The sequence below is a fragment of the Dunckerocampus dactyliophorus genome, chromosome 3, assembly GCF_027744805.1.
Source record: "Dunckerocampus dactyliophorus isolate RoL2022-P2 chromosome 3, RoL_Ddac_1.1, whole genome shotgun sequence".
Taxonomy (NCBI): domain Eukaryota; kingdom Metazoa; phylum Chordata; class Actinopteri; order Syngnathiformes; family Syngnathidae; genus Dunckerocampus; species Dunckerocampus dactyliophorus.
The window spans coordinates 32,014,320-32,026,696 of NC_072821.1; the positions used below are offsets into that span (position 1 = coordinate 32,014,320).

At 39.8% G+C, this 12,377-nt stretch overlaps 1 protein-coding gene across 4 annotated transcripts in view; it reads right to left on the bottom strand.

Moving 5' to 3' along the window:
- Positions 1-12,377, bottom strand: part of samd4a (sterile alpha motif domain containing 4A) — a 69,973-nt gene that overhangs the window by 22,356 nt on the left and 35,240 nt on the right. Inside the window, exons 4-10 of one of the 4 annotated variants that reach the window (XM_054769618.1) lie at positions 10,900-11,181; positions 8,897-9,006; positions 8,584-8,670; positions 7,239-7,485; positions 7,083-7,152; positions 4,833-4,951; positions 4,486-4,702 (exon numbers count right to left, since the gene is read on the bottom strand). In XM_054769618.1, coding sequence (XP_054625593.1) covers positions 4,486-4,702; positions 4,833-4,951; positions 7,083-7,152; positions 7,239-7,485; positions 8,584-8,670; positions 8,897-9,006; positions 10,900-11,181 — 1,132 coding nt within the window. Of the gene's footprint in view, positions 1-4,485; positions 4,706-4,832; positions 4,952-7,066; positions 7,153-7,238; positions 7,486-8,583; positions 8,671-8,896; positions 9,007-10,899; positions 11,182-12,377 lie in introns of all 4 variants that reach the window. The other 3 variants (XM_054769616.1, XM_054769617.1, XM_054769614.1) reach the window with 3 other exon arrangements.

The following is a 12,377-nucleotide window of genomic DNA, read 5'->3' on the forward strand; positions in this document are numbered from 1 at the left end:
GCTACAGGTGGCTATTACGTTCATGGGGTACATCAATCATCACAACTTACTTTTTTAAAGTGTCACTTAATCTTGCTCTCGTCATTATAATACTTATGGCGTGTCTTCATAAACACTAGTTGTGGGTCTAAGTTGTTCAACAGAAACACGTAGTGTGTACAGCTTTAGACAGTCACGCTATCACAGGAGTCTCCAACAAGGGTCTCCAGTCCAGGTTGTACCCGCCTCTCGCCCAAAGTCACCTGGGAGGGTGAGGATAAGCGGCAAAGAAGGTGGATAGATGTTTTTCAAAGTCAAAGCAGATGTGTGTGCAGTGTTTCCACTAGGATTTTTTTAAAGCTTTGGTACTGACGCCTGTTTATTTGAACTGTTAATTGAATGGCAAAGTTGCTGAGAGCACTGTCAACATTTAAATTGCACTTTATTTACAAAGCACATCTCCACTCAGTGTGCTCATTTGTCAATAAATACAGGTGTCATATTTGACATTTACAACATTATGATATTTGACATTTTGACTGATAAAACAGTTATAAAAAAATACTCAGGTGAAGCAAATATTCTTTGGTGGGCTACAGTACAGCTAGCATACGATCTGTGATAGCGTCACTATCCTATAACTGGACACACTGCGTGTTTATGTTGAACAACTTAGACACAAATTATGGAACGGATTGAGCAAGGAACTCAAACAATGCACTACGATGAGCGATTTCAAGAAACAATACAAACAGTTGATGTTTGCAAAGTACAAGGAGGAAGAGTCTTGAAACACTGTGCACATGCTGTACAATGCTATGTCTAAACTACTACACTCACTACTAACGCTTCCTTCTTGTCACTTATTACTCTTTATTCTTTAGGGAGTACATTTCCAGTACTAACCTATTATCCAACTGTGTTCTGTTCTATTTCATTTGTCAATGCTATGTCTAATCACTACTACACTTTTTACTTTTTTTGTACTACGTCACACATTCTCATTCATTTTCAACGTATTCAACGAGAAGAGAGTATATTTAGAATACAGGAAGTGAACAAATGTATTGCAATTGATGTAAAACAACTTTGCTTCTTCCTACTCATTTTTGGACATGTGGAACTGTGAATGTGACATATTACATTATATAAAACTTGTATGCATGTTCAAATAAATTAAACCATCGCCATTACCAACTAGTGTTTGGAAGACAAGCCATAATTATTATGATAACAAGAGAGCAAAATTGTTAAGTGACACTTTAAAAAAGAAAGTTAGCATGAACGTGATAGCCACTTGTAGCTCGCCCGTGGAGCAAAAAGGAACTAGCTGCCGCCAGAGAGGCATTTTAAAATTGTTTTCAACATAATTGTGGTCTATATAGCATATACAGTATATCCATTCATACAATATATTACTTAACATTGTTTTCAAGTTTTTTTAAACAACTTTTTTAAGGTGTGGCGGCTTTTATTTTGTAGTGGCGGTGTGCAACGAACAATTACATGTAGCGGAAACCCCGGACATCTAACCCCCAAATAATTCACAATCTGAGATGCTACAAATACAAATTCATCACGGTGACCTGCCTATTTTACCTCCGACACTACGACTTAGTCCTCCCCTAGCTCCCTCTTCCAACCCCCCTCCTGGCCCTCCAGTGCCGCAGGCCAAGGAAAAACAGGAAATGCCTATGCACTGTTCTCACTGCCTTTCTCTCTCGAATATAAATACTATCTCGCTCTGTCTTTTGCCCCTCCCTCAACAACACCTACCAAACAATGACTCACATTTCTCTCCTACTTTTCTGTCCACAGATCTACCATGCAGACACACAAGTAGGTCCAGAGCGAGGAAGAGGAACTGAGGTATTTCCTCCCATTGTAAGGGATGAGGATGTGTGTGAGTATGAGAGAGAGAGAGAGAGAGAGCGAGCAAGACAGAGGTTTACAATGAAATGGGTCAGCCCAGACCAAAACGTGCCAGGATGAGCAAGAAACAGCTCCATGGCTCCTCCTGTTTCAGCGTTCAGCACTGACGCAGGGCCTCTGGTATGTGGCCTGACTTCCCTACAAGTTCCATCCACCTTCTTTCATTCGTCAAACACCACCAACACTACACCCTTTTCCTTTCCCTGCATTCTTATGTTATGAAATAAAATTAAAGAGGAAAAAAAGCTGACTTTATATGGAATAAGTGATGAAGACGTCATTCTGCTATCCAGACCCTTGTAAACATCCTGGAACATATTGTTCCACATCTTGAAATGTTCTTTTGTAGACCAGCACTTGCATATTTCAGGCAGCTCATGAACAAACTGCTCGTGATTCACACCCAGTGTTTTCATTTCTTACATTTCCTGTTGTGGATGACTGTAAATATGTGGGAACTACAGCAGGGATAAATGTACAAGCGGTGTCAATTAACTAGAAATACAGTCATTCCTAACTAAAAGTAATTAGTTGGATTCTTCAAAAAATAACCATCACCAGTTCTTATGCTATGTAATTTTAGCAGCATGCAAAAATGTTGCTATTGCAATCAACCTTTTATGCAAGAAAAATAGAAAAAAATACAGAAAATGGCACATTTTGTACATTAAAAGATACTAAACCCAACCCAATGTAGGTCAATATATGCTAAGTTAACTGAACAGAACATCTACATCTTAGCTTTGTGTTACAGCTGACAAAGCAAATTAGCGTTTATCCCTCGTTGATGCCAGTTGATTTGTTCCGTGATATTTGAATCTCCGCTAAGTAGGATTCCTTATTTATAATTTGAATATTTTCATAGAGCATAGAAAACCTGTTTATGACTTTTTAAATATTGTTTTTAATATTATTAGAGCCCTGTAGACATGAAATAACACCCCTATAACCACTGTTACACTCCTGTGCAGTAGACCGAAAATAGGTCATTTAAAAGGAAAACTGCACCTCTTTTTGGAATTTTACCCATAATCCACAATCCTTATGTGAAACATGAACACATATTTCTTTATTTTTGTCTGCGCATTCTAACAAGAGAAAACGAGTTAGCGTGAGCCAACTAACACAGCAAGTCATGGGAGGCACCTATTTCAACGATAAAGCCCTAAAAGAACTAAAAAAACACCAACAGTGTACCATTTACATAACTGACCTGTATATTAACCAAGCTACAGCGATATTGTTATTGTAGCAGCTAACAAAAAACTTTATTTACAATACCTGGCGGAGTATCAACGCCTTGCTAGTCTCAGCGTCACAACACCTCAAGTCGGGACAGACGGAAGTGGATACTACTGGATACTACTATTTTTTTACCTGAGGATAGGAGCACAAGTCTTGTGCTGAAAGACACAGCCATCCCAATGAGAGCAGACATTGTAAGTGTCGTCGCTGTTTCTATGCTGCTGTTGCTGACGAAAGTAGCGTTAGCTCCTATGGGCTATGTGAAATCAATGCACCTAGGAAAGAAGTCTCGGTAATGTTTTAAATGAAAATACGTCAAGATAAGTATTACATGTTATCATCAATGTACTTAATGCATGATCACCACATGCATATAAAACGTGGGTTTTTTATGTTATGTTTTAGAGCGCTTCATAGTCGAAATAGGTACCTCCCATGACGTGCAGTGTTAGCTGGCTCATACTAACTCGTTTTCTCTCGTTAGAACGCACAGAAAAGGGGGAAAAATATGTGTTCATGTTTCATATAAGGATTGTGGATGATGTGTGGAAAGTGCAGTTTTCCTTTAGGACATAAGACTTGTACTAGGGGAGCTGAATCGGGGGTCAGACAGGAAGTGACGTGGGGGGTATTGGCAGAAAAATAAGATATCAAATGATATGGGTATAATTTTTTCCTCAGATATTGACATCGCTACGCAAGTGATGACGCGTTCCACAGAGCAACTTGTTCTGTATGTTTGCCGTGTGGAACTATTTCCAAGTTTTGCCTTGTAATTGTAAATATTTCATTTGCAATGACTGTAAAGTGTTCATGTCGCATCGCCTTAACAGTAGCGCTGACTACTAATGAGAAACTGGTACTACTGCATGTAAAACCAAAATAAGAGCACAAAACAGGAAACGGTGTGAAAACTAAAGTCCAACCTGTCATGTGCAAAGCGTCTTTCCCTCAATACTTCTAATATCACACCTCGGGAAGAATCCCTCAGTCACATGCAGTGTTTTAGCACTTTTTCTCTAACTTGTATTGCATATTGCAGTATTCGTGTAGCAAGAAAGGACACATAATGTGTTCATTGCACAACTTTAGTTTGAGGGAGGAGCTGCTGCCTATATCGGTATTGATAAGGACGTGTGATACGATACTGATTAAAGCCAGTATCGAGCATCTCTATGTTACAGTTTTCACTGTCTTTTGTCATGCCAATGCGTCACAGTGGGTTCTGCATGATGCGTTATGCCACCACATAATGTGCCTTGCCTAAGAAAAACGATGGCAATAAGTTTTACATGCTTTTTTCCCTTATCCTGTCCTTGTTTGACTCACCTGTTTCCCTTGCTTGGGGCCTGTGGGTGTGCTGCTGCTGCTGCTGCTGCTGCTACGGGGTGTAGATCCCAGCAAGCCTCCGCTGCCCAACAGGCCCAGCCTTGCTCCTGGTAAGCTCCTAGAGGGCATCTGGAATTGCCGAAGGCTTCTTCTGGCCATGACACTGCTCCCAACGCAGCTTGTGGTGGGGAGAGAGTTGGACTGACCAAATCCACGGCTGCTGCAGAACAAAGACACAGTTCTTCTATATTCAGATTCATATAGCACTCCTACAACAATGCCATGTGTGGGGGTGCCGGTTGATCAAATATGCAACCGCAACATACTGAACACATTATATACTCTACCTCCTCTGCGGTCGATAACCTGCAATGTCAAGGAGCGTTTTTCTCGGGATGGCCCGGAACAGCCTCTGGACCTGTTGTTTCCATGACAAAAGCCTCTTCTTCTGAGTCTCGCTAAATGACTGAAGGGCAGGAGAACAGGAGGAGTACAGAGTTCAGTGAAGAGCACGACTCGGGTATATTCGTGCATCATTCAAAAAGAAGTAGAAGACCATGCAAATGTGGAGAGGTTTAAATGTAAACAGATGCTTACACATTAATACACATGCAAAACAATCTCATTTATACTCATTTACAACCTAGGAAGTCCACGTGCACACTTCCAACAGGAGGTTACGATTGAAGAACCCCCACAAATGGCAGAAAAAAGGAAATGATGGATACATCCATAGAAAGCCTTAAAAATGTATAGTTTTGATAAACCCAGGGCCATTTTCGCCCCACAGCTCTTTTTTTTTTTTTTAATTGGCCATCGTCATGTAGAAATTGAGAAAATAAAATGAATTTAATTATTAATGAGATATATTAGATATTACACTAATTTGCTTTCCCATCTGTAACACAAAGATAAGATATATATTGTGTCCAGATAAATTAGCATATATTGACCTACAGTGGATTGGTTTTAGCATCTTTAATGCACAAAATGTATTAAAGCGGCCCCCACATTCTTTAATGTTTCTGTATGTGGCCTGCTATGGAAAAAGTGTAAACCCTGTAATATGCCTTTCACAGTTTTTAAATGTACGCCAGGGTTGGGCGATCATTTTTATATACGCCGGTATATACATGTAAATTCTTCCAATGATAATAAAATGACCAATACCGGTATAAATGATCTTTTAAAACGGAAAAAAGCAGTGTTGATGACGTGTTTTTCCTGCGACTGCGTGCCGCCGCGCACATCTACCACAGCATGGTCCAGCGGTGACCGAGAAAGCAGAGCAAACGACAAAAGAGAGAAAATGAGCATGGCTAAAGGCGGCGGAGAAGCGGAAACAATAGACGAACAAATAGTTGCTAAACGGGGAGGTACCTCAGTAATATGGAAGTGGTTTGGTTTAGATAAACCTCAACCATATATTTGCCTCACGGTCCACTACATAACCAGTCACTGAACTTTGAAGTCATCCTGTCTCCAGACAAGTTTTTTTTTCCCGGAGGAACACACGGGTGAAAACATTGCAAGTGAGTTGAAGGAGTTTCTCCAGGAATTGGACTTATTAACTACTGACAGTGGTGCTAATGTTGTGAAAGCAGCTGCCACGAACAACTGGACTAGACCGGCTTGCTTTGGACACTCTACACAGTGCCACAGGTAAGCTTACTTTTATTTTAATTCTTTTCAATTATATGGGTTAAGGTTTGGAGCTTTTTATACACGACTCCGCTAAATTTAATTATATCGTGATACATCCCAAGGTCCATATCGCCCAACCGTAATGTACACATGACAGTAGCGTCCTTTCAAAACATGCAGTTACGCAACATCCCGTCCTGTCACAGCATCTTCATGCTGGAAAATGTTGACTCGTGAGACAGCACCCTCTGCTGGATTCATGGCTGCTGCACTCTACAAGTACTAGGGGTGTCACGATTCACAAAACTACTATGCACGTGGTGTATAGTTTTGTCGACAATGTACTGACAGCTAGGCATAATATAGCGTGAGTCGAGGTGGTCCATGAAGCGTTTAAACCCGTTATTACTCGCCACCGACGGGGGCTGGTCATCTTCTGTGTTACAGCTAATGACATTTTGCCAAGTTTCCCGTGTGATGCTGCTGCAAATACGCGATGAGGTTGGTCGTGTTAAACTTCTCCGGTTCTGTGCCACCACGGGAAACTTGTGCATGGCATGTTTTGCACTCCTCTGTCTCTTCTTTTTCTGACTTTCACGAAAAAACTGCCACACAGCCGACATCACTCCTACTCCTTGTGCGCTGATGCGGCATCTCGAATAGACTGCTTGTATCTGAGGGCCAATGGCAGAGATTTTGTCCGATAATCCTGATACTGTTTACTTTTTTGCTGATATCGGCCCGATATCGGCTTGAGACACCTACTTTTTACCATGCCGATAGCGCCATCAAACCATTTTAGATTTAAGTTACCATAAATTAAATTATTCACAGTTTAAAGCAGAGAAAATAAATCTCTGAATATGCGGGAGAGCGAATGTCAAACAGCAAATAAGTGGGGATCTACTTGATGTTTACTTTCAAGGATGGTGCGCACCTCATGTATAAGGCACCTGTCAATGAGTTGCAGGTATGAGCTGATGTTGTCCTCATCCGATCTCGAGACTAGTAGTTGAGTGCAAACTGAGAATAAGACAGAAACTGGACGTAAGACAACCTTTATGTATGATGATGTTAACTGAGTTAAATGGGAGCGCTATCAAGCTCACCTTTGCCCATGACACGAATAAACTGGCTGGGTAGATCTCCCTCCGCAATCACACTTGAGCTAGCCTCAACCTCTCCACCTCCTCCAGCAAGGTGGGATCCAGGTGCAGAACTTTTGGCATCTGGGTTCAGAGGAGGGCGCTGTAAGGACGTCTCCTCGCCACCACTGAAAGCCTTGATAGGTGTTGTGATGATATTATGGAGTTCTTGCAGTGGCACACGCAGATTACCACCTTCTAATAATACATCCTGGCGGGTGGAAGGACCCAAGACAAATGGAGAGAGAAATGGTAAAGTGAGGTGAAGAACTACACCAAGCACCAGGTGTCTTTATTTGTTACAATTACTATGGGATCATATGTTGAAATGGCTCAAATATTAAGCTTGATTTAGCTTTCCAACATAATCCATGCTCTGGTATGCCCTAGAGCAAGGATGTCCAGATGACAAGAAAATGTAAAAAAATTAAATTAAAAAAGGAAGAGAGTAGTTTTACAAGAATACAGTCAAAATATGAAGAGAAGTACGTTGTAATCTCACGAGAATGTAATCTTATGAGAATAATGAAAATGCTGTCATTTTACCAGCTTAAAGTTGAAATGTTAAAGAAAATGCTTATTTTTTAAGTTGTAATTTTTGGAAAATTAGGTTGCAGAAAAAGTTGTAATGTCAAGAGAATAAAGGCAAACTATTAAGAGAAAAATAATGTAATTTTAGTAGCATAGAGATTCAATATTAAAGTTGTAATATGAGGAAAAAAACAAAATTAAGTTGTAATTTTTGAAAAACCCGGTTGGGGAAAAAGTTATGTTCTGCAAATATAATATTACGAGAAGAAAATGTATGAAGATTATTTAAGCAGAAAAAAAGCAATGGGGAAAAAAGCGAAGTTGATACTATTAATAGCTTCTTGATAATATGCTTTTTCACCAATATCACAAAGATGAGATGCAGGTTTTTCTTGAAATACAAATAACTTCTTAGCTATCCTTACAAAATATCAAAGTGGCCTTTCGTTTTAAAGGTGGTCATTGCACACCCACGCCCTACAGCAGCAATTACCTAAAAATGGGTCGTGGACCCATTTTCAGGGGATCGCGGCTTTTTAACCTTGCGCTTTTATTGTGAAGGGGATTTTTGTTTTTTTCCCCTAATACTCCTGTAGGTGGCAACAATGCTTTGCAGTGCTACTTGAAACCTGCTGTCATAGAAGAAGACCAACAACATTTGTTTAGTAGCCGGCATGTCGAATGTCTCTAGTTGAGCCTTTGATTATCTTACGTCTGCAATTGGGTTGCAATCTGCTGACTCTGTAGCCTGAAAGAACAGAAACATTTGGTCACTGACCTTTTCTAGGCTGCGAAGCAAGTTTTGTCTCTCTTTGAGCTTTTGAATGCTGATAACAATCTTGTGTCTTGCTCCTTTGGTGACTTTCTGCAGAAACAGGAAGAATACATCGTACACACACAGTACATGCGTACATTTTGAGCAAACGGTAAATTGATTGACTACAAAAAGTTGTCTCAAATCGGCCAAAAGCATCGATCCTACCAGTTCAATTGTAACTACAGTCCAACGTGCTATTGTTATTAGTAGTAAAAAGTTCCCACATCAGCCAGCCAGTCCAAAGGACCTCGACTGTAAACGGATTCTGCTGTACCTGTGCTTCCAGTTGTTCTTCCGTAAGTGACATCATTTCATCATACGTCATGGTGGAAAACAGTGCTGCATATTTATGGAGACGGAGACCCTTCAGCCATGAAGGAACATCTATGACAGACAGACAAATACCGTCTATTCCAATAGCATTTCATGCCAATGTGGGATTCATACAAGAATGACATTGAAACAGTGGAATAATAAATATTTCCGGGCCTCGGGACAGTCCACAGCAGCAGTGATATGACATGCATTCATTAAAGCACTTCCACCATTTTCTATGAAACAATTTGATTTATTTGACGGCTTCCAGTCAGTATGTAGAATGCATCATAGTACAATAATCCTTGGTTTTTCACATTAGTCCCAAACCCGACTGTGATAGTCAATTTCCATTACGTAGGATCTCTTATTTACAAATGTAATATTTTCCTCGTTACAGCGTAGAAAACCTCTTTATGACCTTCTAAATTTCGTTTCTGACATTATTAGAGCCCTTTAGACATGAAAAAACACTCCTCCAGCAAGGGTGTCCAAACTTTTTCCAGCGAGGGCCACATATGGAAAAATGAAAGGATGCAAGGCCCACTTTGGTAGTTTTTAAAGCAAAATGATAAGACGTTATAATATTTCAAGAAGAAACTGCATCTCAGCTTTGTGATATACAGTGAAAAAGCTTATTATTAGGAGCAACTTGTTTTAGCGCCTAAAAATTTTGATTTTATTCCCATAATATAAACTTTTCCTCAAACAATTAAAAAAAAAATGACAACTTTGTTTTGTTTCTCATGACCTAAAAAATAAAATTTTTTAAATATTTCAACTGTAATGTGACTAACAATGTCATAAAATAATGTAATGACATCGTTTTTCCTCATAATATTGAGTTTGTGACTTTCTCGCATAACATTTTTCCCAACCAAATTTTTCAAAAATTACAACTTTATAGGTTGTTTTGTTTGTTTGTCACATTTCCTCATAATATTGTATTATTCTTGTAAAATTAATTATTATTGTAAAATTTCTCGTGAGATTTACAGCTTTTTTCTCTTCACATTTTTGCTGATGTTTTTTGTAGTTTTCTTGTCCAATTATGTTGTTACAATTACTGTTACAAACACATTTATTATTTATTTTTTATTTTATTTTTTTGAAACAGTCGCCATACTTTGGACACCCCTGCCCTATAGTATTACCCAATATAGTAGACATAAGAGTAAACATGCCATTTAAGATTTAAATAAGACTTGAACTTATGCGTGTGTTGCTGTAAATGTGTTCCGGTACTAGGGGAGATGAGTTTGGGACGGACAGGAAGTGACGTCAGGGGTTCAGAGTTGAGTTTTAGCTTGGCGTGAGTTAGGGCCGCAACAGCAGCTCATGTTAGGAAGTATTGTGCCTGTTGTGAGATCATTCAAAAGTCTGGTGCTTGTGCGTCTCACCCAACATTAAAATATCATTACAAGTACTAACAACTAGTCACCAGTGTAGAATTCTACATATCGTCGCAACACCTTTGAATGTGTCTTCTGAATGCCTTATATTTGTATTTTACTTCATTTAGCTAGTTTTCTGCTTGAAAATCCTTAATTTAGGCAAAAAAATTTAACATTTGCACAAAAACATATTTTTGGACTAATAATTGAGCATATAAAAACCGTGACACAACCGACCATTAAGGAACTGTATTAAATTGGTTTAAATACTACAAGTATTTGTCGCATTGCTTACTGTTTGTATCTATCGGGGACAACAAATCATGTGCTTTTAAGTTAACCACGGTGTCCACATGCTTCCAATAAGCAGTATTATTTAACTTCCACTGTGATGCACACTTTATCAATGAAAGCAAATGAAACTAATCTTCTGGCTCGTCTTAAATATACCAAACGCTGGATGACTTTAATAGTGCTTTGAAAGAAATGGGAGTTGTTGGCGCTGAGTAAATAAAAGAGAGACTACTAAATATACAGTTAGTATACTACTACTACTACTACTACTCACCCCTCATGCCACTACCCTCCTCATGGAAGGAACTGCGATGCAGACCCGAGCCGCCTCCTAAACTGCCCTCTTCCAGATGTTCACTTCCTCCGCTGCCTGAAGAAGCAATGCTGCTTTGAGGGGATAGGGGTGCGTGATCGGGGGCTGGGCCTCTGCTACTACGTAGATCTTCCTGGGACAACCAGACAGGACCCATGGGATGGTTGCTCGGACCGCTCATTGGAGGAGTGAGTGACACTGAGCGCTTCAGAGGACTGTGAGGCTGATTGCTGCTTGTTAGGACTGTCAATCACAAAACAAGACACTTTTAAATCATGCATCCAAAGGAATGGTACTAACAAGTAATTGGACAGTCACGTATTCTGTCAAATTTGGCTTATTTGAGAATATTTTGTTAAAAATAAGCATCACATGACTGTATGTGTATTCATCAAATTATGACAATTCTTATGACGATGATGATGATAAAAATGCAATCTTTCAAATCGCTGATACAAATTATGATGGCAAATTGACTTGTTTGATACCTATGTGACATACCTATGACATGCATTATATGATGCTTGGTGGCTGCACAGAGTAAAGAACTGGTAGATGTAGTAGATTTACAAAGAAACACTAGTACTCAAATGAGTGTAACGAGAGAAGAGCGGAGAGACTACGTAGTTGCGCAGAGTAAATCGTTGCAAACCCATGGAACTGTCGTGTATTTAAATGGAACACAAACCAAGTGACTCAAGTAGGGCTTGTAAAGTCAAAAGGCAATTCAACACCACTAGACCAGAAGGGAGCTATCCAAACTGTTCAGGAAGCTATTTCAACATTGCTAAGATCATCACAAGAGGATACACTGACGACACTGGATGGCAAAATAGATTCGAAGCAATTCGCATTCAACTAAAGTGGGAGGCAGTTTTTCCAAAAGAAATGGCCTGTAAGGTCAAACCATCAAAGGAAGAACTAGAGAACTCTCTGGAAGGCCTCGTCCATTCTTCCCAGAGCAAAACAGGTATGCCCAACTCAACTTTAGTCGGTTAGCGCTTTCTAAACATGAAGATACTGAGCTTTATTGTGGGGGGTCAAAGCCGATACATTTGACACACACCGAATTGCAGCACAGATGAATCCTTCACCCAACGAAGGATTACAATCAATGACCGGTTCATCCAAACTCTGGTCAAGCGCAAGAACAAACATCGGAGAAGGCAGACTTGCTCTTGGGAAACTTTGTTTCAAAAAACGCTCAACAAATCCAACGTGGAATTCACTCAAACAGGAATCAGTATGATCTTGGAGCATCAACCGCACAATCCCACCCCTCCGGATTGGAGCAACTGAGGTGACCAGAGTCCAAATAGGAAAGCAAGCTCTCACCAATCTTGAAGGAAATGGGGTTTGATTTGGGAAGAAATCCAATTTCTCCTTACGGTGACCCATGTTTGCACATGAGACCCACTGATGCAAGGATGCCGAGCCAA